The sequence below is a fragment of the Hetaerina americana genome, unplaced genomic scaffold (genome assembly GCF_022747635.1).
Source record: "Hetaerina americana unplaced genomic scaffold, ioHetAmer1.1.p SCAF_4, whole genome shotgun sequence".
NCBI lineage: Eukaryota > Metazoa > Arthropoda > Insecta > Odonata > Calopterygidae > Hetaerina > Hetaerina americana.
This window is the reverse complement of record NW_027286985.1, coordinates 48,795,177-48,821,107: the sequence shown is the minus strand read 5'-3', so window position 1 is coordinate 48,821,107 and position 25,931 is coordinate 48,795,177. Positions and strand designations below refer to the sequence as shown.

Genomic DNA, 25,931 nt, shown 5'->3' with positions numbered 1-25,931 from the left:
TAAAAAAAATTAAATACTGTGAGTAAGGCCCAACCATTTAAATTCCTATTCCGGCTTGAAGGGTTAATATGACCAGTCATACATCACTACAGTTGAACACTAATAGCATTCATAACCTGTATGCTACTTGTATTTTTAAATTTATTCACATTTATTTTATAAATTATCTTCTCCATACCAAGACAATATACAATTAGGAAAAGCAAAGAAAACATGGAAAAATATAAATAAAACTTTTATTCATTAATAACAAATAATGCTACAGTACTCTCAATAATACACATAAAAACCACATAGAATATTACAACAGTTTGATGATAAAGTTAGCACACTTCCATGAGGAAATTCATAATATAAAAAATTATGAGGAAATGATATAAGTTATGACAAAACAGTAAAAATAGCACTAAGTTCATAATTTATTAAATGAGAAATACCACATGTGGTAATAACAATCACTGCTCCAAGTGCACACCAATATTATAGAGACATGAATTTGAAATTGCAAAAACATGAACTTACATTGGAATAGTAGAATTTGGTTAATAACTAACAAGAAATGAAGTCAATGATTTCACTGGTACTGCTGCCTGCGACGAGCTGCCCTCTGCTTATCAAAACGCATTTCCATTTCTTCCAATACTTTAGGAGTGTATCTGACCACAAGCTTTACAGAACCCTGTGCAGCTTTGAGCAGCTCAACAGCTTTTTCATGATTCTCACCTTCCACAGACTAATAATGAAATGGAGACAGAAAATTAAAATGAACCCTTCAACAATAGTTCCATTCCACATCAATTTATTAAATATAAACAATCTGATAAGGTTTTAGAGTCAAAAAATCCTCATCTTAAGAATGAATCCAGTAAAGTTTATTGCAGTTGAGACCATAAGCATGATCAGCTCCTATGTCCTCAGTGTTATGAATGAATGGCTGCCAATGAATGCAATTTTACAACAACATAGGCTTCTAAGCTCCCAAACAAGCACATAATCAAAGTCAACACCTCATAATTAAGCTTTTATGACATGAATGTGACTACATGGTAAATTCAGGATGAATATTGGTACCAGCTGATTAGTCTATGCAACTTCAAACCCTGTACCCTGCAGTACATCTGACTTACAATAATGCCCCCTGAAACATTTTAAGCTAGTTACTGAGGAAAACATGGGCCTCCAGGTGCATTGAAAAAAAAATCTTTGGTCTCATTAAAATAACCTTACCTGAAAGTTCATTTTTCAATTTGGCATGACAACTTAAAAATTAACTTGTCGACGTAGCTTTTCTTTTCGGTCATTATGAGCAGGTTAACTTTGACAGATGCCTTTTAGTATCTGTTTAATTTATTTCTTCTAGCAAGTTCTATTTAACCCTCAAGTAGTTTACAGTACTTTGTATATATGTCCTTTTTTCCTAATGTTACATAAATAATAAGACCAATTTTGAAGAAGACCTCATACTGAGGAAAAGAGTATAACTGGAAATCTAATTAAGTAAACTATAATGCTACAAATATGGCATTATGTAACTGCTCTAATCAATGCCAGCTGAGAAGTTACAAATATTTCTGTACAAAGATGCACGTTACTCTTTGCTGTTTACAGATGTTGTTTTTCCGTATGGTGGTACCTTTTTGTAGTCATCAACTTTTAATTTACAGTCCTACTACATCAAAAGAATAATGACCTCTAGGCATATATCCAATATTCTGATAGCTCTTGAGGAGTTGCAATCCGGATTTAGAGCTACTCACTCGAGGGTCTGGGTTCTATACCCATGCACTCTTAGCTCCACCCAAGAAGCATAATTTTTCAGGTCCCAAATCTTTCCCAGAAACCATAAACAGCACAGTGAAAGGAACTGACCCCCCAGCAATTTCACAGATCACGGTTGGGGGTCTTAGTATTGTGAAAACTCTGCCATCACCTACCAAACCAACCTTTGGGTTGATTATTGTATTCATGGTTTCATCCAATATTATTAAGCATACTTGAGGTAAAACTCTCAACCTTAGTACTGAACTCACTGACCCTTCTGAGAGTAAACCAGTACTGAAGTACAATTTGGACTTCAACTCAAAACTTGATTGGGTTGAACTCATTGACTGGCTATCATTCAGTAAACTGTAGTATCATAATGTGATAATATCTGAATTTTTAAGAGAACGCCTGAATTATCACGTCAAAACTACAACTAATTCAGTAACTTTAAGAACATTGTGCATGTGAATAAGTGCTAACAGATTATTGGCATGTTTTTCAGAATAAACATGTAAAATAATCAATACAATTGACATTTTCTTCAACCTTTGCCTATTGATTCTATGCTTTTCCGATTAGGTTCAGCTATCCCATAGCTGGAGCATTCGCATACAAATATAATATACTAGTTGCTGTTTGAAATTATTTCATATGTTTAGTAGTTAGTAATATAACGTTTTCTAATTGAGACCTTCAACACTAAGTGTGCTCTGTCTTCACCTCATGAATGTCACTGCCTGAATATGGTATTTATTACTTATCGAACATTACTTGAATACTAGACTATAGGCTTTTACATTTATTTTTTTGGTACAATTATTCTTCCAGGTAACATCACATGAAAAACATTATACCATGCACAAGCTTCTCTGACCATGCTGTCAATGTAATGACCTTAATGTTCAGACAGTACTGGTAGAGACAGCATAATAGTATAATCAGAAAGCTGCTGCCTAATCTTTTGCTAATAATCTATTTATGCTTATGGATATTAATCCATTTGCAAATGAGAGCACATGTTCACCAAGACACACCATCAAAAAATGAAAAAAATACCAATTGCTCACCATCTAATGACAAAAAAAAGTTTACGGGAACTGCTATGGTCTAAAAAAATAGCGATATTTTTCGCTAGTTGCATTCATTTCCACTCTCAAAATTGAATTTAAGAATTCATTATCCTTCAATCACATTGTCAAATTATTGAAATATTTTTATGCACAACCTATTCATTATTTTTTCTATTTCTTATACATTTAACTGTACATTGGTCAGTTTTGCCCTGTGATAAAGGATTAAAGAGTGACAAAATCATTATCTCCCTATCACTTCTAGATTTTTCAACTCTCTCCTGCCATCTTACCTTAGCTTTTACCAAGGAATACTACCAAATAACTGACAAAAAAGCAATTTAAATATATGATGGTTATGCAAAGTAATAGTTAAATGGTCTGTAGCAAATTTCAAAAAGTTGCTTACTACCAAATGAGATCTATAAAGTATTCAAAAACTACAGAAGTCTAATCCTTGTTTCCCAATACCAAAACATTATTCTTCCTTTATACACTTCAAATAACTGTTGAAGGTAGCAATTTTACTTTATTATAGTTATTACTTTTGTGGGTCGCGGTAGTCCAGGGGGTAGAGTGTTGGACTACTGACCGGGAGGTCCCAGTTTCGATTCCCGGGCAAGTCTGGGCACCTGCAGCTCCACCCTAACTATGTGATTTTAAGGGTATCAGATCTTCTTGGGAAACCATAACCGGAACAGGGAAAGGAACTGCCTCCGCTAGCCTGATGTATGAATATCACACGCCTTCCGTCTTAGTACGGAGTGAACTCTACCATCACCCACCAAGCGGACCTTCAGGTTGATTACAGTATTTATGGTTTTATAGTGATTAACATTGACAGTTTTTCAGGTTCAGAGTAATGCAAAACTTCTCTAGGAAGCTAAACAATAGTTCCCAAATGACTAAGCACTAAAGAGAAGAGCTAAATACGAGGGTAGGCTGAAAACTAATGCACACACACTAGCAGAACACAAACAAAATGATCTTCAGAAGCACTCCTGGGTATGGGGAAGTAACATCCCCCCTCAACATGCATACACAGGTTTTAGGTCTTTAAATCCATCCAATGTATTTCGAGAAGCTGCAGTACAGAGATGTGTTCTAGTGTTATGTCAATGAGAGTTAAACAATGTGCTGTTATCGAATTTTTAACCGCTGAAAAAATGACTCCTACTGAGATTCATTGTCGTTTAAAGGCTGTTAATGGTGACTATGCTGTTGGTAGGTCTACTGTAAACCAATGGATAGTAAAATTTTGTGGTTGCGAGCCTGGAAAAGCCATAATTGTTGATGAAACACGCGCACGTCTGATCACTGCCACAGACGATAAACATAGTAAACTCGTCCAATATTTAATTCAAAATGACTGGCGAAATACTCAAAAGCACATAGCAAACAATATTGGTCGAGGTTGCCATGTTAAAGGTGGCCTGGTGCCAATAATCTTGAAACGTGACAACACTCGACCACACACCTCGCCGCAACTGGAGAGGCTGTATGGGACCTCAAATTTGAACCTATTCCACATCCGCAACATTCCCCCGAGCTTGTGCCTAGCGATTTCTATTTTGCCGCTACTCAAAAGAAACCTCAAGGGCAAGCATTACACCTCGGCCGATGAGGTGAAGGCAGCTGTCAAGTCCTGTATTCAAGAGAAGTCAGAAGAGTTTTTCAGTGATAGAAAGAAAAAACTTGACTATGTTGAAAAATAAATATATGATTTTGAACCTTACGAATAGTACTTTAATCACTTTTTGCCTGATCTTGCTATTGATTTTGCTTGTGGTCTACAAGCATGTGGGCATTACTTTTTAGCCTACCCTCGGGTGTTCCTGCGTAATAGACAATACCATCAAATATAGACCCAACATTTATCTTTGCAAAAAACACGAATACACCAATAGACCAACACTACTATCCATAATTTAGTTTCAGACAAATTGTAGATAAAATTATTTAAAAACACCTTAAGACATATCTGATGTTTTACACTGAGGATCATGACTAAAACTCCTCACATTCACATTAAAAAGTTTTTAAATTAAAAATTTAGGAGACATACCACCCCATTGACTGACAGAAGTTGATCACCTCTCTTGAGACCACCATGACGATCAGCTACACCTCCTGGTATTATACGAGAGATGTAAATGGGAGAATTTTGTTCCTTGCCACCCATTACATTGAACCCAAGACCTTCTTCAGTCTTTGGAAGCTCAACTACACGTGGATGGGCATGTCCTTCAGAAGCTGCAAATGCTGCCACAGTTGCCTGCAAACAGACGAATAATTGTCAATTCAAAATCAAGTAATGGAAACATTCCACCATTGGAGAATTTATGAAGAACAAATGATTCCACTCATGTTTCACTATAAGTCAAAGTTTTCAGCTTGGCGTGGTGGAAGCAATTCTTGTTTATGTCCTCAGTTCATGTTCCATAAGCTCCTAAGTAATGCTTTCATGAAATTATGAATTTATTGAATGAGAGAAAAGATTAAATGACCACTAAATGATTGAAAACAAGTTGAAAATCACCTTTGCAGTTGCAGATGCTCTAATATCTTGGGAACCTTGAATATCCACAGTCTCATATACATGTTCATAAACTTCACGTACTGCACATAAGAAATCACTCTGAAAGACCTTTTGCAGGGCAGCCAGTTTAGTGGCAGGTACTTCTCCACCTATAGTCACAAAATAGAACTTGGATGAATAAAACAGGAGACGCATACCGCTAATTTTTTACATTAGGTTTTTAATGCATTCTTAATAGAGATTAACACCGGGGACTTATGACTAAAATATGCAAATCCTATGAATAATCAAACGTTACAAAAAACTTTCAAATTGGCATGTTGTGTAATGCAGGCCAGCAAAAAGTGCTGTGCTAAATATTTCCATCAGACAACTCCTTAAGTGCAAATTAGAAGGGCTATTAAACTGACTAGTAGATTTGAGAAACGGGCTACAGGTGATATTCAAAGGGTACCATCAAGAAATACTATTGTATCCAACAATTAGATGTATGCCAGTTCTCCTGAACATATGCCGAAATACGATACATTGTTTTGCTATCCCACGATAGTAATAGTACTCAACAATACCTGGGACTTAAAATTACTTGTGTAGCAAAAATACGTAATTGAAATCAATAATATAAACATTAACCCGCTCAATGATATTAGCAAGCGGTTTGCTGGCAATTTACAGCTTTAGCGGAAAGCAAAACAAAATGTTTACAATAATGGTTGAAGTCAATAAATAACTCACTTTTCTGTAACTTCTCCAGGAGTTCTATAGATCTCTTGATATCTTGCAATAGAAAACGTATGCATGAATGAGTTAGAACACATTAAAGTGTCACATAAACAATAAGCACTCCCGCCTATATAATATTCGCCTTACCTCTTGCCAAGGTGAGGGGTTCACCAGCAGCTGCCATGTCCTGGAAAAAATTAATATTACGATAATGAGAAAAACTGAAATCTTACAGTTTGAAAAAAACGACCAGTATTTAATTTACCGATTCCAATGACCTCGCTCAGTGAAAATTTGATCAAATATCTCCCGACTTTTAAACAACACACATTGCTGCAACAACGAAGAGAGAAGTACCAAGAAATTCCACCACTTGGCGCTATCTGATGCATATCGAACGTATCGAAGGAAGTTGGTACTGTTTTGGCGATACTACTGCCACAACAACGATTCCATGAACTCCATCGTCGAGAAAGTGCACTTATGATTTTAATGTGTTTTAATGTCCATCATTTATTCACTTTCAATATCGTTGGCTGCGATTTGATCATGCTCGATTCAGCTTAACCTCGTGCAACTTACGACTAAGCACTTTTCGGTGAGAGAGCTAAATATTAAGTTAATATTTTATACACTATCAAGTCTGGTGTAGAATTGAGGCTGTTGTAGCCAAAACAATGTAAACCTTGGTTTTTGTCATGGTTATAGGATACTGCTCTAGGAAATCTCACAACTGTATCTTAAAGTATGTGCAAATTTTACTTAAGCGCGCTTCAGTATGGAATACCACGGGTTCATGAAGTTCAAATTGAGTGCGCACTCAGTAATGCGCACATAGCTGAGAAATTTACGCAAGAAAATTTTTCATTTCGAAAGTAATTCCTATTGATTAAGCAACATTTTTAAGAGGAGCTCTATGCTTTATTTAATAAGTTGATTTTATATCCGTAGCAGAATTTTATTTTAACTTAATAAGAGGAAAACGTTAATCTGACTTGCTGTCAAACTACAGAAAGTGCAGCAACCGCAGCGCTAACATAACGTCGATTCAGTACTAACTAAATATCGATGTTATTTTTCTTGGGACTGTTTGGCAAGAGAATTTAGAAAACAAAGGACATATATAACGAATTTGGAATATGTCGAAACGTTGTAACGTGGTGCAAGAGAATGCCTTCACCGCCGACGTGTTTCCATAGAGTGATTTAAATGTTTTCAGTTAGTATGATTTTTAAATTTGGTACACTTAGTGTAGACATATGTCTTGGGGATTCATGGACGATGGGAACTGTGACTTCGAACATTTAGCGATTTAAAGTTGTGCATTCGGTACGGTATGACTCTGGTTGGTTTTTTAAAGTGTTTTAGGCAGTTCATTTCTGGCAATCTTGGTTAAACGAAGCCCGAATTATAGCTTTAAATTATTTATTGAAACAACTATTCTAGAAGCTCTCCTGAAGTATTGTAGATTTAGCTGCTATTTCTTAGCTATTGTGACATGATTTTACATCAAATAATCATGATGACGATACGCCTCAGTTCACTAAGTTTTCATTGCCGCCGTTTTAGTTTTCTACGTGGAACTTCGACGCTTTTAGTAAATAGCGATTGTATGCGAGGACCTCTTATTGTGAAAATACCTCGTAGTGTTGTCAACCCAGTAATTGGGTGTATAAGATGACAAACTGTTACTGGACTGCATGTGTGTCAGAGAGCGCAATACTTGTAATATTAACCTATTTGTTTTTCTTGGAGGGTGTTCGAGGCGAAGCTGTGGAAATGGATCCCTTGTTCTTAGCATTTTCCCAGCAATCAAATGGGGTTCCTCAAGAATCCAAGTTGGCTACATATATGGTAATCATTATTCCGATCTCCATAGGCTACTTTTGAGGTTTGAAATGCAATCCATTATTTTCTTGATTTTCCTCTTATTTTACGATGCTGAGATTTTGTGAGCATTGAATCAGCATGATTGTAGTGTAGAAAATGATTTACCATAATTACTAGGCATTTTAAAATACTTAATTTAACAACTGTTTGGACTGCACGCCGTATTTAATTAATGCACGCTTTTGCAAAATTTCGGACCTGTTTGAGAAAATTTTATATCAAAACTTATAGAATATTAGCAGAATGATCAGCATTTTTACCCACTTGTATGTTTTTATACTTTCCCTAGCAGACACCTGTACCCTCGAGCTTCAATCGACCCAGCCCAATGCTTTTATTGAAAATGTGCAAGTTCCACCTGTGCATAATAGAATATTCAGGTTTTTCTCAGTTTTTTAGAAAGTTAAAACTGAGTCAAGTATGCTTTGTTTCATCTGCATTTTAATTAACTTTTTCTAATGCATTGCTTTAGTTACAAATCATCTCTTATATAGTGCTATTGTTAGGAAGCTCAGGTTATAATTGCTGAAGTGAACCTTATTTTAGCTTAGACCAAAATGCATGAAATAGTAGTTTTTTGCATGTCCAGAGGATCAAAGCTTTGCTCATATATGTTTTGCTTAGTAAAATACATTTTTCTTAGACGTCTAAGGAGGTTTCTGGTATAAGGAGGGTGAGTCATACCATTTTGCTTGATTGACCTCCATGTACGATCAAGTAAAATTCGATGAAAATTTGACTTTTATTTAGAAATTATTTTATAAGAATAATGTTGTGATGAATATAATAATTGAATAATTGTTATTTTAACATTTTAGTTTGATAATATTTATATATCCCATGTTAGCATTCACCTGAGTAATATAATAAGTCGAAAATATGTGTGTAGATATAAGATGGGATAAGAAATGGTGGGCTAAATTTATTGGGCACAAGACTAGCATGTGACGCCAATTATATAAGTTGGCATCAATATTATCCATTTAGGAAGTCATTTTGAATTAGCCAGCCTCTTGTGTATTGTATGTTTTGCTTTTAAAGAGTGGATTACATGCTGTCATTTTATTTCATCATTGTAATGTGGGAATTTTTAAGCCCCATGGCATTGAACTAATTTATCATGGGGTAGTTTTATACTAGTGGTGGAATGTTAACAATTTGTTTTGACAAAGAATCCTTTAATTTTACCTAAATTGGGCTTATTTGTGCACACTTTGCAAAGAGAAGTAATGTTGTACTGTAAGTACCCCTCTTGTGTTTTCCTTCCCTGTAATTTCCCATTTTGCTCTTTTAAGTTTGCTTCTCTTGTCCCTTGTCCTCAACTTAGCCTCCCTGTAAATGCAATCACCTGCTAATCCTCCAAGTTCGCTGAAAAAGTATTAGCCAATTGATAGACGAATGGAGCAGATCTACATGCAGGCTTTTGCACTTCTGTTTCATTCTTAGTTTTTTTCCTTAGATTAACAGTTTCTTATATGATCGCCTTTGAAAGGATCTGTTGTGCCACTCGTATTATTAAAACTTTAAATGGATTTAATTGGAAAAAATTGCACTGAAACCTTTGTCTGTCAATTTATCTAAACATGGTAATGACAGGGATGACTAAATCATCAAATTGTAGCTTTCTACAGAAAAGTATCCAAAAGTCTTACTTTAGCCATGCCATCTTGATTCATTTAGTAATACCAGTTGCCTGCATTCTTTTAAAATCATTACAGAGCCATCAGTCAGCAATAAACAGCCATCCCTCATCTGTTGCTAGCAATACATTGGCCAAAGGTATCTCTGGATTAAACATAGAAAAAAAGGTAAGGCCTAATAAGAATGTCAGATGAAATAAAACTATAAGATATTTTTCTGGAACACTGAAAATCCTTTTACTCTTTATAAACTAAACTTTAAGTTTATGACATCTTTGTACATATTAGTTCTTTTTATCCGGAGATTTTAATTTAAGCTCCAATCACCAGCTTGTCATCTCATTTTCTCTCACATCTCATCTCAGGACTGAATGCTAAGAATCGCTATGTTCTCGGTATCCCACTTGAATCCTTGAATAAAACCTAAATTCATAAAAACATGGCTTATAAAAGTAAAACCTTGATTTTAATGTTATTTCACGGCTAAATACTAGTGGATGCTTGAAGAAAATAACTTTTTAAATTTAATTAAAAAAGAACTAGTGACTCTCTCTCAATATCTTATACTTGTGAAAGAAAGAATTGAATTTTGTATCACACAAGACAGGTTGTACTCAATTAGACTCATATACAGGAATGTAGTCAATACAGTAACTATGGCTCAAGCTGAATGTGGTCTAATAGGTAAATCTCATGTGAATAAGCATTTGGCCATTTTTCTGTTAAATATAAATATCACACAGTTACATTAAATTGTTTTAATGTACTCATCACTATTTTTTTAACTTCAAATAATGAATTATTATTAATGAGCCCTCCTGATTTCAAAATTTATCTGTTAATACATTATCATAGACAATGCGATTTTTATTGTGTAGGTATGTCTATGACATTCCATTTTTTCTGGAATGTATTCTTTCTTTACTGTTAACCAATTAATTTTGTTGATTTTGGATTTAATTTTTAATCATGTACCAAAAATCTACGTAGAAGTAGTAGCTATTATTTCCATTTTGGAAAGAAATCACCATGGTAAATAAATACTCCATAATTGGGATATTTTTAGTTGTAGAAATTACTTAGTAATTTTCAAAATATTTCTAATTTTGGTATATTTCTTCTTTTTCAACATTCTTTCTCAAGGAAATTTTCCATCTATTTAGGGACTCCATTATAATGTCATTTGTAGTATCACTCTTTCTCTTTTGAGATGCCCAATCAATGTGTCTTAGGATACAATTATTAGAGTAGAAGATTGATTCTCTTCAATTATTAATATTGAAGTTATTTGCTGTGAAAAACTAAAAATCTATTAAAATCCACATCCAACAAATTGCAATTGAAAATGTGAATCAGTTTTCCACAGATAATTTCAGAGATTCAAAGTGACCATGTAGTGACAGCTTTAATTACTGAACAATCTAACACTTAACTGGCAAGAGGTAACTTCATAATTTTATGTAAAATTAAGTCATAAGCTATTTTTTTACTTATATAAAGATATGTGTGTATACAAGAGCTGGAGTTGAACTATTATAATCGATAGCTTTTGAGATTACTACAGTGAGATCACTATAGCAAGAATGAAGCCTTAGGCTTGCTGTGGTACTCCAACCATGAATTTTTCACATCATAATCCTTAACCTTTTATGGTTCCCTTTATGTTTTAAGGTAAGGAAATGCATACATGATGTGTGCTGGCATTGTGGGCAAAATACAGACATTGTCTATTATTTAATTTGTGTTGTATGATTCCTGTGTTGAAGCATTTACGAGAAATGTCATTAAAAATATTTATTACATGAAGTAAGATAACTGGAGATAACATAGCAGCTGAAAAGGTAATCTTATTCAGATGAAATAGGAAAGACATTGGAGCATGATGCACTTAAAAGTGTTTTTGTAAGGGAAAAGAAAAAGCTGTATCAAGTATTTAGGAAATTTGGTAATTCAAATCCACACTTGTAATTATGGCATTCCATTATTTATCTTCTGAGAGACACTGGAAGACTTACGTTCACTCAAGCAAAATGAGTTTATCGCAATGTGCATTTTCAAATACGATTATTAGTGTAAATGCTTTCTACTCTTTTGGATATCCATTGTCTTATGCTTGCTATTCTATTACAGTGGAATCTTGATTAACCTGAATTTTGCTAAGGGAGTAGTTTGAATAATATTGGTCCGGGAAACACCTTGCTTCGTGAGTGACTTTTTGCATAATCAGTGATGAGGAGAATTCCCTTATTCACTGCACATCTACTAGTGCAGCTTTTTTCTAGCACCATTTCCACTACCATCATAGCGTCCCTAGTGATCATACATTTTTCCAAACTTGTGTTCGAACATATGTATAGTAATTTTTTGTGTGAATTTCAATAATATATTGTGCAGAGTTTTAAAATTGACCTAAAGAAAAATCTGTGAAAAGAAAACCATAAGAGAATAAAAATAAAAAATGACTGTTGAAATGAAAAGTAAAATCATTGATAATTGATTAAATCTCCTAAAAATACTTTTTGGACTGTTGATGATCTTATGAACGAGATCGGTGCAAATCACACAAAAGTTATCGCCTGGGTACGCGGTACAGTGAAATGTCACCACCTCTCTGAAATGGTCTGCTCTTCTCCTGGAAGGATGAAGCACGTTTCCCAGAATATTACCTGGGTAGATTTTCATGATTTTCAACATGGCAATTGGAAGCTAATTTGAAATGATGTCAAAAGCCTTTTAATAATCTGCTCACATCCATTGATAGGTTTTTCTTGCATTGTGTGGTGAAAAATGAACCTGTGAGTGAGCAAGTTATCCTTGCAAGCTGAAATGCCTCGCTTTGAGCACCTTGGCTCATAAATCTCTGTTTAAGATGCCTTGAAATTAATGCCTTTCACTTTTCCAGTGTTGAAACACATTATAGGGCATAGTTCTTCAGTTTGGACAAGTTTTCGTTTTTAAGATGAATCCTGCAGTCAGCCAAATTTTTGTAGTTTCTTTACCTTTGAGGAAGTATGTGGAAGAGCCTGGCTCACTGGAAGAATGTCATTTAAGATCCCCTCTTAGCCCTGTTGTCCACTCCATTCAGTCTCCCTTCTTGGATGTTTTAATTTGTTAACCTCATCCTACTCTACCAGGATATTAACCATGGATGCAGACCCATACAATAGTCAACTAAAACATTGCCAGTTACACCATAAGGCGGCTGATAGTCTGCATTTCTGTATCAAAATCATAATTATCCATTATAAGTAATTATTGTAATAGTAGTTATGAGGGAAGACACTCCGCAGCTGAGGTCATTGACACTATTAGGTATAAGTGGGTAATTTGATGGAGAAGAATCATGGAATGGGCTTAGGGTATAGAGATATCTGGCATATGTGTTAACATAAATTAATGTTGGCATGGGTCCACAATTAAATATCCCATCTGAAAGATCTGATATAATCAACTGAAGTGCTCACCAATTGGTATGGGGATGGTGCAGTGGCTATCAAATGGGCTTCCCACCCAGAGGGCTCGGGTTCAAATCCTGGAGAAAGAGTAGTTTAATGTCGATGCTAGGTTTCCATCCACCTTTCCTCTTTCCCATCCATTCGTAATGGCGCAAATGACTATAGCTGGCCTTGACTACTTAAACTACCAAATGACACTTCCTAATAGGGATCAAGATGTCCCTGAAAAAACCTGCTACCACCAGAATTTGAACCCAAGATCTCAGGGTGGGAAGCCAGTACACAAGCCACCATGCCAACCCTATCTCCACAAGTGATTTTTCAGTAATTGGTCATTTAAGTTGTGAAATGGGAGACATTGTTTCCCTATTATTTTCTGAATGATGGTTCTCTCCTGCCCTTGCACAGGTGCCTCCTTCAGGGTTGTCTCTAGGTGGATCAGGGCATTCCCCACCGTCTCCAACTCCACCCTTCTTCCCGCCATCCAACTTCCTTGGTTCATTCCCTGGCCTGGCCGCCTCGACCTCCCCCAGTGCCAGCTCACGCCGAAGAGTAGTGGGAGGTGGGCCTCCGGCTGTCTCTCCTCTCCCATCATCCCCTCTCCACCACAATTTGGGTGGTTTTAGAGCTGGCGAGGCGGGTACCTCGCCCACTGCCATATCATCATCCCCCATGCAGGTTCACAACCAGTCCACCTCGCCTACAGCCTCCCCTGGAAGGATTCGCTGCTCTCCCTCACCCAATATGCCAGCTGCCTTAGAGGAGAAAGCCACAATGGAGATGGCTCTGCCAGTGCCAACTTATCAGGTTTGTATTGCCATTCCTGCTTTGCAATTGGAATTTAGTGCTTTGAAAAAGCAGCTTTTTCTTATCTGACAGGAATTTGGAACTTTTGTCGGGTTTAACATTTTAATGCTAGCATTGAAATTTGCAATGATGGTCCTGCAGGAGAGAATTTTTCCGGGTGTTAAATTTCAAAGATGCAGGTACTTACCTTTAAGGCTCTATCTTAGTCAAATTTATAGATACTTTGAAAAAATATATTGCATATTAGTGTAAAATATGTGCATTTTTGTTAAATTTTGGTTTCAACATTGCACAAATTTTTTAAAATTAAAATAATTTAATGAAAATTACTAAAAATTACAAGAAAATACAATATTTTGGTTTTTTATTACTTTTTCCTCATAGATTTTAAAGCCCTTCAAGCCCTTTCCCAACAAATGAGTATTTTTCCTTTTTTTGTTTTTGTGTGGTAACTCCTGAAACAAGTATCAACACAGAGTCCTACATTGCACTTCGAACAACAGAAAGCAGTATACGTTTCTTTTATCTTGAAGGGAGCATAAGCAGCATCTGGCTTTTCTCCTCTTCTCGGCCCAATGTTTGTTATCTCTCGCCTCAAGGCAAACAGTATTAGGTGACACGGGAGATAGAAGACTTCATGGGCGATGAATTTGGATGATTCCTCCCATTCTTCCTCCGGAAGATTTTTACTGTGAGTCAAGTGGAACTCCCAGTGATTCAATTCGCTCCTGATGGATGTCAGGGCATTCCACAAGTTAAAGACTGTCAAAAGGAGAAGGTGGAAGAAGAACTTCTTTGTCTATTTCCATGTTCTTAAGCTGATTAAATAACTGTTAGCCATTCTATTGGTTTAGTCCACGTAACCCATGTGCTTGTTATAATTCTTTATAATAGCAGGCTTCACAGATTTCCCTTGATCATTGCAAAAGTTTCCCATCTCTTTTCATCTACGTATTCTTTTTTTATGAGAGGCACAGCTTTGAGATAGGGCAAATTGTAGCCCTAGTTCATACTTGAAGTGAAAAGAAGGACCTACCCATTTTTTATGAAAATTTTTATTTTATATTCTAATAATTAGTTGATGGTCATTTTTAGTGTAGTACCTGAATATTTTTTTATTTTTATACTTAGAGGTGAATTTTCTCTTTATTTACTGGGCATCTGGTGGTCAAGAAACAATATTATGCTTATGAGTTACAGGCTTCCTTTGGACAATTAAGAATGATAAATTTTTAATATGATTGAAACTATACCAACCTCGCCATTGCTGTTATTCTTGTTCAGGTGCGCAATTGTAGTGATGTAGTATTATTTTTTCAGAATTTGCGCTGTTTTGTTTTCTAATCCAAATCCTCAAATGGAGGTATGTGGTTTTCCTTTTCATCGTTAGTTCTTCAATCTGAAAATTTGCTTTCTCTTCCTAATTTTCTTTTTACCTGAAATATTCCCCCTTCCTCCAGATTAATTTCTGAGCTGACCTCCCTAAGCATTTTCCATGTGCGGTTCAGCTGACCATCCATTTATATATAATTGATCAAGATGCTCTTTCTCTCTCTTCATACCGTGTTTAATATTTCCCCTTTTCATCTTCTCCTCATGCCATACTTTTCTTATCTTTACACATTTGTCCTCACACTGCCAAAGACTTAATTCACCATCATGGCACACTTTGACTTGGTGAAGTTGGCTGTCGGGGCTATGACAAGTCTCTTGCTTTCTGAAAGGATGATATCCACAAAATAAATCCTACGATGCAAAACAACACCCTCTGTAACTGCATTACAAAAATGTGTATTATTACAATGCTGTAAATTTTGAAAGGTTTTTCACAGTTTGGTTGGATCTGAATGTTTGAAATTAAATTGTGGTTTGGAGTTGTAAGATTGATGGTTCATGTTTTGCTCTTGTAATTTGTATTATTTTATGTTCCATGTTTATGACCTTATAATTGAATATTTTTCCGTTTACTTGCAGGAAAATGTTGGAGGAACAACGTACTTCTACCCAGCAGCAGGTGATTCAGCAGCAATCCACCCCCACTTAAACTTACACCACCAAATGCAGGTTGCTCCCCACTGCCCACCTGGATCTGTGCCACCTGTCACAACAGGGCCTTCCCTTGTGTTCTCAGCATATCGTGTGTACCCAGGGCCCCCCTCACACCTAGGCACCACCCCATTGACTGCCACGTCACCGAGGTCTTCACCCCCATTGGCTGGTCCTACCTCCTCACCTAGACCTACGTCCCCCACAGTAACTTCCCAGCCAGCCATATCCTCGGGACCATCTCCTTCAGGCCCCACTCTTCGGCCCTTACCAGCACCACCTCCTGTTTCCACTTGGTTCTTAGTTACGGAAGAACTTCGTGCTGACACCTTGCGTAAGCATGCACTGACATTAGCACAACCTGATCCTGAGCAATTTCCAGGTGTGTGGAATTTTTCTTGTTTTTTTTTAAATGTATTTGAATTATAGTGCTAAGATTTTAAGCATTGATTTTTTAAATGTTTTACTGGCACAAGCAATATGGTACTGTGAAGAAATTTATATTAAATACGGCATTGATTATTAGCTTGCTGTATTTATTCTTTAGCAGTAATCAGCTGGCCACTGGGGTGATTCCTAGTCTTTCATTAGTACAGCGATGCTATTCAGAAATATTAAACCTATTCTTCAAAATCTCAATGCATGTTAATTTCTTATAGGGAAAATACTAATGTTTGTTACTTTGTTATTTGTATATGAAAAATATTATGCACTTAATTTGCAATATCACTTGGATCAAGAGGATAGTGTAATACCTCATGTTACTTTCTTCTTTAAAAATATTGATTGAGTGCATGTTGATCATTGAAATCATTAAGGTGTCCGCTCAGCCACACTGCATTTGCATAATACTTTATTGGTTAAGTTTGTGTAAAATGATACAAGTATCAAATTTGCCAAAAGCTAACCTGTAAAACTCATTAATATTGATGTATTGAAAAAAGTTCAAACATGAATTGGTTCTAATGAAATTAAAAATACAAAGTAACTTTCCACTGTTCTTTATTAGCGTACGACCGGTTTCAACGCTCCAGCGTCATCATCAGGGTACCTGATGATGACGCTGGAGCGTTGAAACCGGTCGTACGCTAATAAAGAACAGTGGAAAGTGATGATGACGCTGGAGCGTTGAAACCGGTCGTACGCTAATAAAGAACAGTGGAAAGTTACTTTGTATTTTTAATTTCATTAACATGAATTTCCACAAGGTTGAGCCGGAAACAATTGAATATGAATTGGTTCTCTTTTGAAAATATGCTTATGTATGTAATATCTCAAAGCTTGGTTGTGTCTCTGGAAAAAATATTGTCGACTACTATTATGTTTTTAAATATCTTTGCGTGACCACAGTGTTATGAAAATGTGGGGCACTCTTTATGTAAGCATTTTATAAAAGATATTATAAAATATTTATTTTGTGGTATATATGCACAAAAAAAGGGGGATTGGGATGGTGCGTTGGATAAAGTACTGGCTTTCCACCCAGAGGCCCGGGTTTGCATCCCGGTGGTGGCAGATATTTTTAGTGGTATCCCAATCCCTACATTAGGTACTTTGTGGAGGGCTCTTTGAGTGTGGACACCGTCCATTGGATGGGATGTTAAGCTGCCCTTGGCGCCTTTCGTTAAGAGTAGGCTGATGCCGATGCTGGATTTCTCTCCACCCTTCATCCTTTCCAGATCATCCCTAATAGTGCAAATGACCTTAGCTCATAGTCACCTACCCCTAAATACTACTGCGTGTATGAAAATTTTAAGCGGTCGTCTTTTAACTCTGAAACTAAAAATCATAGTTTGTATGTACCTGTAAAACTTTGTGATTGCATCAATCTTCTCATAAACCATCTGTTTAACTGAAATCAGGTAATAAATCATTTTAAGGTAATTGAGCTTTAATTATTGGACTATTCTATTGTTTAATATCTATCAATTACCCGGAAATATCAGAAAAAACAGGAAACAAGCAAAAAACTGAACTGGCCCTGGAACAGAAAAAAGGTGCCAACCACCTGTCACTAGAATTCAGTGATCATTCAATGTGGGTGAATGATAATAGGTATTGGTAAACAATATTAATATTCAATGCAACAATTTCAGAGTGTAAAAATCATTCACCTTGACTGGGTTCGAATCCCAGTCAAGGTGAATGATTTTTACACTCTGAAATTGTTGCATTGAAATGCACATTAGCGGATGACTCCGTTAAAATTTACTGTTGCGGCATCTCCCGCAGTTTCTTTGGAATATTAATATTGTTAAACCCTCCTGAAAAATGGTGTGCATCATGATGTCTCCGTGGCAAATGCTTAGTCTCTCTTAGTAGCGAGACTATTTACTGAGGTTTCTTATTATCTAAGGTACAGATTTATCTTATCACGTATGCACCTATGTAGTATATAAGTTACTTTTGCTGGGCCTGCATCGGCCCAGTTCAATTGAGGCAAGGGGATGTATGAAGTTAGAAGGTAACGGTGGAACTGAGAACTTCAAGTTATTTATGATTGCACCTTACCTTCCTATATTATCTGGGTTTTTTATTATCTGAATAATTCTAATGTTAATTTCTTCTTGTGCATTCAGTAAGGTAAGTTTGTTGGTATGATTTAGTGACACTAGAATGGGAATAGATATACTCTCAAAGTAATGGTGTAAATTCTTTTCATTTTGTTTCATATCGGACTGTAATTAGTTACATGACTGAAGGTTTCCAATATATTTTTTGGGAGAATATGTTTCATTTGTATTTTAACTAGAATTATTCTCAGTTTGTGCTTTTAAGTTTAAGTCATGGTGTAGATGATAGTTAGTGAGGAATATTTCTCATCTCAACGACATCATCCTTACGACAGAATATCATCCTTGCCATTTATTTAATTTCAGTGTACAGGAGGAATCACATGATGAATTCTCTGATTTTAATGATTGTACACTCTGCAAAATTTATGTTCATTGATAGGAGGTTTTGGATGTTCATTGAGCATTTTCCTTGATCTGAATAATTCCTTTTTCGTCCTTAAAGAAATTCCAAAGCATTATTTCTCCTTATATGCATAACTGAGATCCCGTCTTGGTTTTTACCCACAGATTTGCCCACTGAGGTTGATAATTATCATGACCTCTGCCCCCTAGAGGCTCTTACTGCAAATAATGGCCTAACAGGGCTAGCAATAGGTCAACCGCCAGGTCATGTAGGTCACCATGGACTTCATCCACGTCACTCTATACATCATCCACTTCAGTCGCACCAGAGGCTTTCTCACCATGTACACCACCACCACAAATCGTCATCTTCATTAGGCTACCCTTCATCCACCTATAAAGCAACTCACTCTAAGACTGGAATCCGCTACTGCCTCAAAAGGATACACGGTAAGAATTCTCTTTGAGTCCTAATCCCTTTAACATGTGTAAAGATCGAAGTGAATTGTTTTTTTTGTTACTTATGCGCCTAGGTATTTTATCATTACCATTTACTCTGGTCATATTTATTTTCAATTTTAACTTGTATGTGTAGAAAGAACTACTCGCAAAAGTAAATTGATCACAGTTTAAATAAGTCAAAGTATTTGTATTGGTTTAAATTCAGTACTACCTTTGTACGCTAAATAGGTAAAAAATATCATTATATTTCCTAACACTCACAGTGCCACATGGTGGTACATTTTTAATTACCAATTAATCCTGCTGCTCCTATGTATATCACAATTAAGCTATGAACTTTGAGATTCACTTTAATGCAGTGCTAATGTAATATGATAGAATCGCTCCTTCAGGAGCAAAGTAACTATATTGTTGTAGTCCTTTAGTGCCATTTTTTATATCTTCACCTGAATTGCTTGGTGTCCCTTCATAAGTTTTGGTCTCAGATTATAATGATATTATCTATTGAATAACATCTTATATATTTGGGCACATTTCATGTATTTCTTCCTGAACAGGGTTTCAAATGTCACCTTAACTAGTGCAAATTTTTCTTGTAATTTAGTAACCCTTCCTCTCTTAATTTCATATCCCTATTTCATGATGCCCTTCTTTTTCTGTCTTAGCCATTCTAATTTTCCTTTTCCAGTATTTATGACTCAATACAGTGGAACCTTCCTTAACAAGCACCTCTCACAGCGAGTAATTCGCGTAATGAGCAAAAATATTGGTCCCGAAAAGGACTAAATGTAAGAGTGACTTTTTGCATAACAAGTGATGAGGAGAGGGAAATTTCCAGAATCATTGCACACTTGCAACTGCAGTTTGTCTCTAGCACTAGTCCTGCTACCATCTTAGTGTCACTAGTGATCATACATTTTTCCTGACTTGCGCTCAAACATTTTATTTCTAATTTTTTGTGTAAAGTTTAATCATGTATTGTGCAGTTTTAAAATTGACCCCGTAGAAAAATCTGTGAAAAGAAAATCAGAAGTGAACAAAAATTAAAAATAACAGAAATGAAAAGTAAATTCACTAAAAAGCAGAAACAAGGTGTAAGTGTGGGTTTATCTAGTATGCACATCAACGATTGGCCTTTTCCTTTAGAACATGGACAAGACTAAAGAGATAGATAGGAGTGGAGGAAGATAGGAAGAGTGGTAATGCATGCCATAAATTTATTTAATGATCATTCAGAGTTGCATTTTTTTACCAAATGTTGAAGTATTTGCATAAATATGTCTCTAGGTAGCTGTCTAGTAAAAATGAATTAGATATGTATCATAAATAATTAACAATTTATTTTGGATCTCTTTTGATTTTTCAAATCAAGTTCGCAATCCTGTTTGCTTTATTCTGCAAAAGAAGAAAAGGTGAACAGGGTCCATGATCCTGAACAATGTACATATAATTTTCTCTGGATAAACCTTGTACATTATTTACATTTTTTGGCGTGAAGCACATTATTGTTGCTTACATTAATGTATATGCAAAAAGTTGTTTTGCTGAGTGCGTGTTTTGCTTCATGAGAAAGATAGAAGAATGGATTATGCTTGTATTATGAGGTTCCACTGTATTAGCATTTACTCGTGATATTAATTTTTTTGTAATATTGATAAAATAACAGGTTTTGCCATGTACTCTTATGATGGTGTTGTGGAATTAACTGTAATAAGTTATAATGTTATAAATTACCCACCTTTAAGTTACATTACCCCTAGCCCGACTGCCACTTTCTACAGAAAGTCCAACTTGGTTTTTGATTTTCTTTGGTTAGTACGTACAGAATATTTGGTCACTTCATGGACATGCTAACCAGAATGAGATTAGAGAGACAAATATGCTATGGCATAGACTTTTTTCATACTTCTTTACGTAGGTTTGTCATTTGTTTGATAAAATGTCATGTACCAATAGATATTTTCATTACATTTGTATTTTTAACCTCTCTTAATTACTTTTTAACTCTCCACTAAAATTTTCCCTGTAATTCTACCTTTAATTTTGATGGACTTAGTATTTTGAAAGTTGGTGCATCTAAATGGATAAACCTTATGTATCTTTCCCTTTAGTATAAGTATAACAAAATGTTTTAGTATGCCTTGGTCAGTGGCTTCATAATTAATCTACACAGTACCAGAAGTGTGGATTCTATTTTGATTTGAGATTAAAATTAAAACTTGTTTTTTTCTCATGAGTTGAACACTGTTGACCCTACTTCTATGGTAATGCCCACTGAAAAACAGTTCTTGCACTGAAAAAAATGTTGTGCTCGTTATTACTTTTGTATTACTCATGCAAAGCAGGCAAAATGTATCTTAAAGAGTAACTTGATCTGGTGAGATTGTTGATCTGTGTAATGACATATCCTAATTTTGTTATGATTTACTTTTCAGGTTTTCGCCTTTCTAACACCAAGTGTATGCTACTGGTTGACATGTGGAAGCGTCTTCAACACCCAAATATAATTCAGCTTAGGGAAATATTTTCAACAAAAGCTTTTGGAGATCATTGTATGTTCTTTTCTGTTCTAATAGATTTAGTGTTTTTTTGCATTAAGTTTTTCAAACATTGATATAACTCTAACAGTGACCTTTTTCACCCCTCAATACTTATAATGTAGTGGAGACTAAAGTATTGCCTTTACAATATAAGCGTTTAAGGAAGAAATGCCTTATTTATATAAGGTATAACTGATATATTTATCAAGTTACTCTCAATTTTTATGCTTAAAAACTGTTGCCTGTCATATTTTCTAGCGGTTAAATGTATTGTAAGGTATAAGTGCACTGAGTTTCGGGTCCTTGTCAACCAATCAGCACAGCTTGATTGTCATGGATCAGAAATCTTGTTTGTTTTTTGCACAATGCTTTGCTTCAGGTTGAATTACTATTCATCGTTTGAGTAAAAAATTTACATTTGCTCCTGTGGGCTTAACAACAGGTAAATGCCTACATGGACATCAAAATAGGCATGCAGGATCTATGTAAATGGAGACTAATAATTTCATAGTTAAGCACATAGTCACTGAAACACTGAAAATGAGCTATAATTATTATGATAGAAATTTTCTTTAGAAGCTGTGTTTGCATCAAAGTGTGAAGATTTTATTATTTTATCCTTCTACACAGAGTGATGCACTGTTGGATGACATGCCAAATTTTCATTGGAAAATCTGTTTTCTATTAGGTTTGAAAGAAGTCAAACCTTTTTTTGGGCACAAACATTTTTATATTTTCCAACAAAAGTTTTTCATCGACTTGTTTGTTGAATCCCCATGGTAGCCGATGCATTTTTATCCTTATAAAGGTTAAGTTATTCCTGAGAGAAACTACATGTGAAGTGAATGTGACTGGAAAGTTGGTGAGCCGTTACAATATTTGCATTGAGATATCACTTACTTTTCTTCATCCATATCTGCTGGTATTGTTAATAATTTTTTCATCTTTATCAAACAGGTGTATATACTCTTTATGCATATTACATGAGTCACAAATGTATCGCTGGAAGTAAAATTTGATGTTTTGGAATGCTTAAAAAATTGGTTATAGCATAATTTTGTCAATAAAATATATATTTGCTTATTATTTCCTTACTTTCCAAAATGTTTTAGATTCTTGCTAAATGAACTAAATGATGTCTAGAATCACTTTGGGGAATTACTCTCAGTAGGAATCAAATCAACAACTCTATACAGTCCACAAATTTATTTTGTGTGTATGACCCAAGTTTCATTGTATTGTGATATCTTCAAGTGGAGATCTTGTGATGTGATAGAACCCAAGTCATACGTGTTAAATAAAATTATGGAACACAAGGTTTTTGATTAAATTCCAAATATATACTGGTGTTGAGCTTTCCGATTTGCTTGAAAAAAGGTCAATCATTAGTTTTTATAATGAATTGTTATTTAAAAGTTATTTTTGAACAACTCTGGAAACCGTCTAAGAATAAAAGCACTATTTTCTCACCTATCACTTTGAATTGAAAATATACCTCTATGTTAGTAATAGATAATACAGTATTTATCACATCTTAAAACAATGGCTGTTTATGTTTCATGTCCAAAATATGATCTGCAGCCATGGTATTTGTATTTGACTTCCATGCGGGTGCTGAGCCACTTCTGGACAAACATTTCAGCCAACCAGAGGCATTAAATGGATATATTGATGCATTCAGTTCAGATCCTTCAGCTCCCAGGCCTTATAGTCATCATAAAAACACCTTGCTCCGCCAGCATTCCAGTAAGTAAATGCAATATAACTGTGCTAAGTATTAAACCAAGATATTCACAAGTAAAACTGTTAATTCAATTCATTATTCTTGACTTGAATAATGCTCTTTAGTAATGGCATCAAAATGGAGCAGGCCCTATTCGGTCTCAAAATAGCTATATTTGATTTATATTCTGTTTGTTGTGTATTGGTGTATAGGTATGTGGGCAACATCTAGTGCAATAGAATGGTATGGATTGACTCGTGGATATCTTTTTTAGGTTTTAAAAGTAATTTTTACCTTAACGATTCATTTACCTTTTTTGTGAAGATGATTCATGCCAAGCTTTAAATTTCCTTAGCTTATCTCTGTATTTTTCAAAGGGCTTTTATTTTTTCATATTTTGGAAGCTCATAAACGCTGACCATGTTATTTTGCTGAGTCAATTCATATCTATAAGCATTGACTAATGGTATTTAATTCTTCCATTCATAGAATCATAATTATGCCCTTTGCTATTAAAGAATTCATTAACTCCTTTAATGGGGACAGATTTTTTAATAGTTACCCACCTGGTGGGGGTTTTTAATATGTATATATTTGATAAATACATTTTATTTTTGGTGTATTATAATCTTACTGATTTGTTTCAGAGTGAATTTGTGAAAAAAATCTTTTTACTTGTAACTTAATTATTTAAACAATCATTGAAAAAATCATTTGCTAATTTCATGCTATAAAATTAAAAAAAAATGTTGCCTACCAATAGGGCCATTTTTTCATTGTTAAGTACCATTGATTGCACTTTGTATTTAGTTTTATTTACACTATATACAGACTCTCATCTCTGACATAATGCTGAGCTTTAGTGTGGTACGCATCAAAGCACGGAGCTGCTCTGGGTGGAGCATTTCACTCTCTGCTGCAATATTATGTTTTCCTCCTCTGCTTATGTGACCAAGACCCTACACATATCTTGTGTGTTTTTTAGTTGCAGTTGGGTAATTTAGGTCTGGGAAATGCATGCCTGATAATCACTGTGGTGTTTTAATTTTGAACTTTTTCTTGGCACTTAGGAAATAGCTCCTCCATATTTGTTGAATAACTGATAAATAAGATCTAAATGGAAATTCAAGTGATTTTCCATCCCTCCATGCTTTTTATACAGAGAATTGAATGTGCATAGATGAAGAAGGTTCCATAATATCCTCTGATAATATTTCTTCATCCTCTTCCTCGCCATACTATACATTAGCATATACTGATCTGATAGATTACCTCCTCCCATGGAGTCATTGTAGTCCACAATGGCGAGAGGTTTCTCCTTTGCTTTTCCTTTCCTATCCTGCATTTTCTTTGTGCTAGCATCATGAATGCCGCTCTGTACACAAACATCCCTCTTGTCCTTCCTCTTCAAAGCCATCAGTTTATATCGAAAGTTGGCTACTAACTTCTCCTTTTTTTCAATTTCTTTGTTATATAACTCTGCAATTCCTTTTGGTTTAATCTTACAGTTCCTAATGCAACTGTTTCCTTTGGATTCAGAAATTCATGTAGCTGTAATAATTTTCCAGATCTATCAGATAACCTTTATTCAGCAAATTTTGTGAAAGTGCCAGCACAATCCACGAGGGCTTGGTAAAATGTCACACATCCATTCCTCCCGCACAATTTATAAGTTCCATATCTTTCCATGTGTACATTATCATATTCAAAACATATCCACTCTTTGCTTCACAAAGTTTGTGTGATTCAAAGCCTACTGCAGCCTTTTTTTTTGGAATGTAGATCTTCCACCCTTGACCACCTCCCCAAAATAATAAACATTTCATCAATAGAAATGTCTCTAGATCTTGAAGCTCTTCTTTCAACCCAAATGCTGGAATGTGATTGCAAGGTATCCATCCAGTTTACTCTGTTTCACTCCCAGAAATCTCCTGCAATTCTTGTGATTTGCAAGGAAACCTGGCTGCTCTTCCACTGGCAATTGTTCCCACAGACACATTAGACGGTTCCTCCTCGGATTGGTGGCTGCTTTCACTATGGCTTTCCTCTTCTTCACTATGCTCCAACATTTTATTTCTAAAATCATCAGACAGTGGAGGTGCTCTTAGTCAGTTAGTAGATAATTTAGACCTTGGACTAAAAATTATAAACTATACACTCAATAAAAGTCTATGGCAGAAGCAAAAAAATCTAATAGTGATCTAAAAGTTATAAGCTTCACACTGACTGAGAGTTTCTTGAAAAAGTCACACCATCACTAAAAGGAGGTTTCCAAAACTCAAAAACTACACAATAACAGAAAGTGCAATGACAGCTGCACAGAATGACGAGTACATCCAAGGGTAGATAATTCA

At 35.3% G+C, this 25,931-nt stretch overlaps 2 protein-coding genes across 3 annotated transcripts in view; one reads left to right on the top strand and one right to left on the bottom strand.

Annotated features, from left to right (window-relative positions):
• Positions 1-222: 222 nt before the first annotated feature.
• On the bottom strand, positions 223-6,506 carry veli (L27 and PDZ_signaling domain-containing protein veli). Its single transcript, XM_071589814.1, has 6 exons — positions 6,362-6,506; positions 6,244-6,283; positions 6,109-6,150; positions 5,374-5,522; positions 4,900-5,109; positions 223-733 (listed from the first exon to the last, which is right to left on the bottom strand). The coding sequence occupies exons 2-6, from the start codon at positions 6,278-6,280 to the stop codon at positions 575-577; spliced, it is 597 nt and encodes a 198-aa protein (XP_071445915.1). The 5' UTR covers positions 6,281-6,283; positions 6,362-6,506; the 3' UTR covers positions 223-574.
• Positions 6,507-6,544: 38 nt separating this feature from the next.
• The window catches only part of PAN3 (Poly(A) specific ribonuclease subunit PAN3), a 32,986-nt gene continuing 13,599 nt past the window's right edge, over positions 6,545-25,931 (top strand). Inside the window, exons 1-8 of one of the 2 annotated variants that reach the window (XM_071589813.1) lie at positions 6,545-6,694; positions 7,852-7,950; positions 9,705-9,794; positions 13,490-13,888; positions 15,863-16,316; positions 19,018-19,302; positions 21,750-21,866; positions 23,436-23,600. In XM_071589813.1, the coding sequence (XP_071445914.1) occupies positions 7,876-7,950; positions 9,705-9,794; positions 13,490-13,888; positions 15,863-16,316; positions 19,018-19,302; positions 21,750-21,866; positions 23,436-23,600 (1,585 nt within the window). In that variant the 5' untranslated portion in view covers positions 6,545-6,694; positions 7,852-7,875. Of the gene's footprint in view, positions 6,695-7,078; positions 7,315-7,851; positions 7,951-9,704; positions 9,795-13,489; positions 13,889-15,862; positions 16,317-19,017; positions 19,303-21,749; positions 21,867-23,435; positions 23,601-25,931 lie in introns of those variants that run through there. The other variant, XM_071589812.1, reaches the window with a different exon arrangement.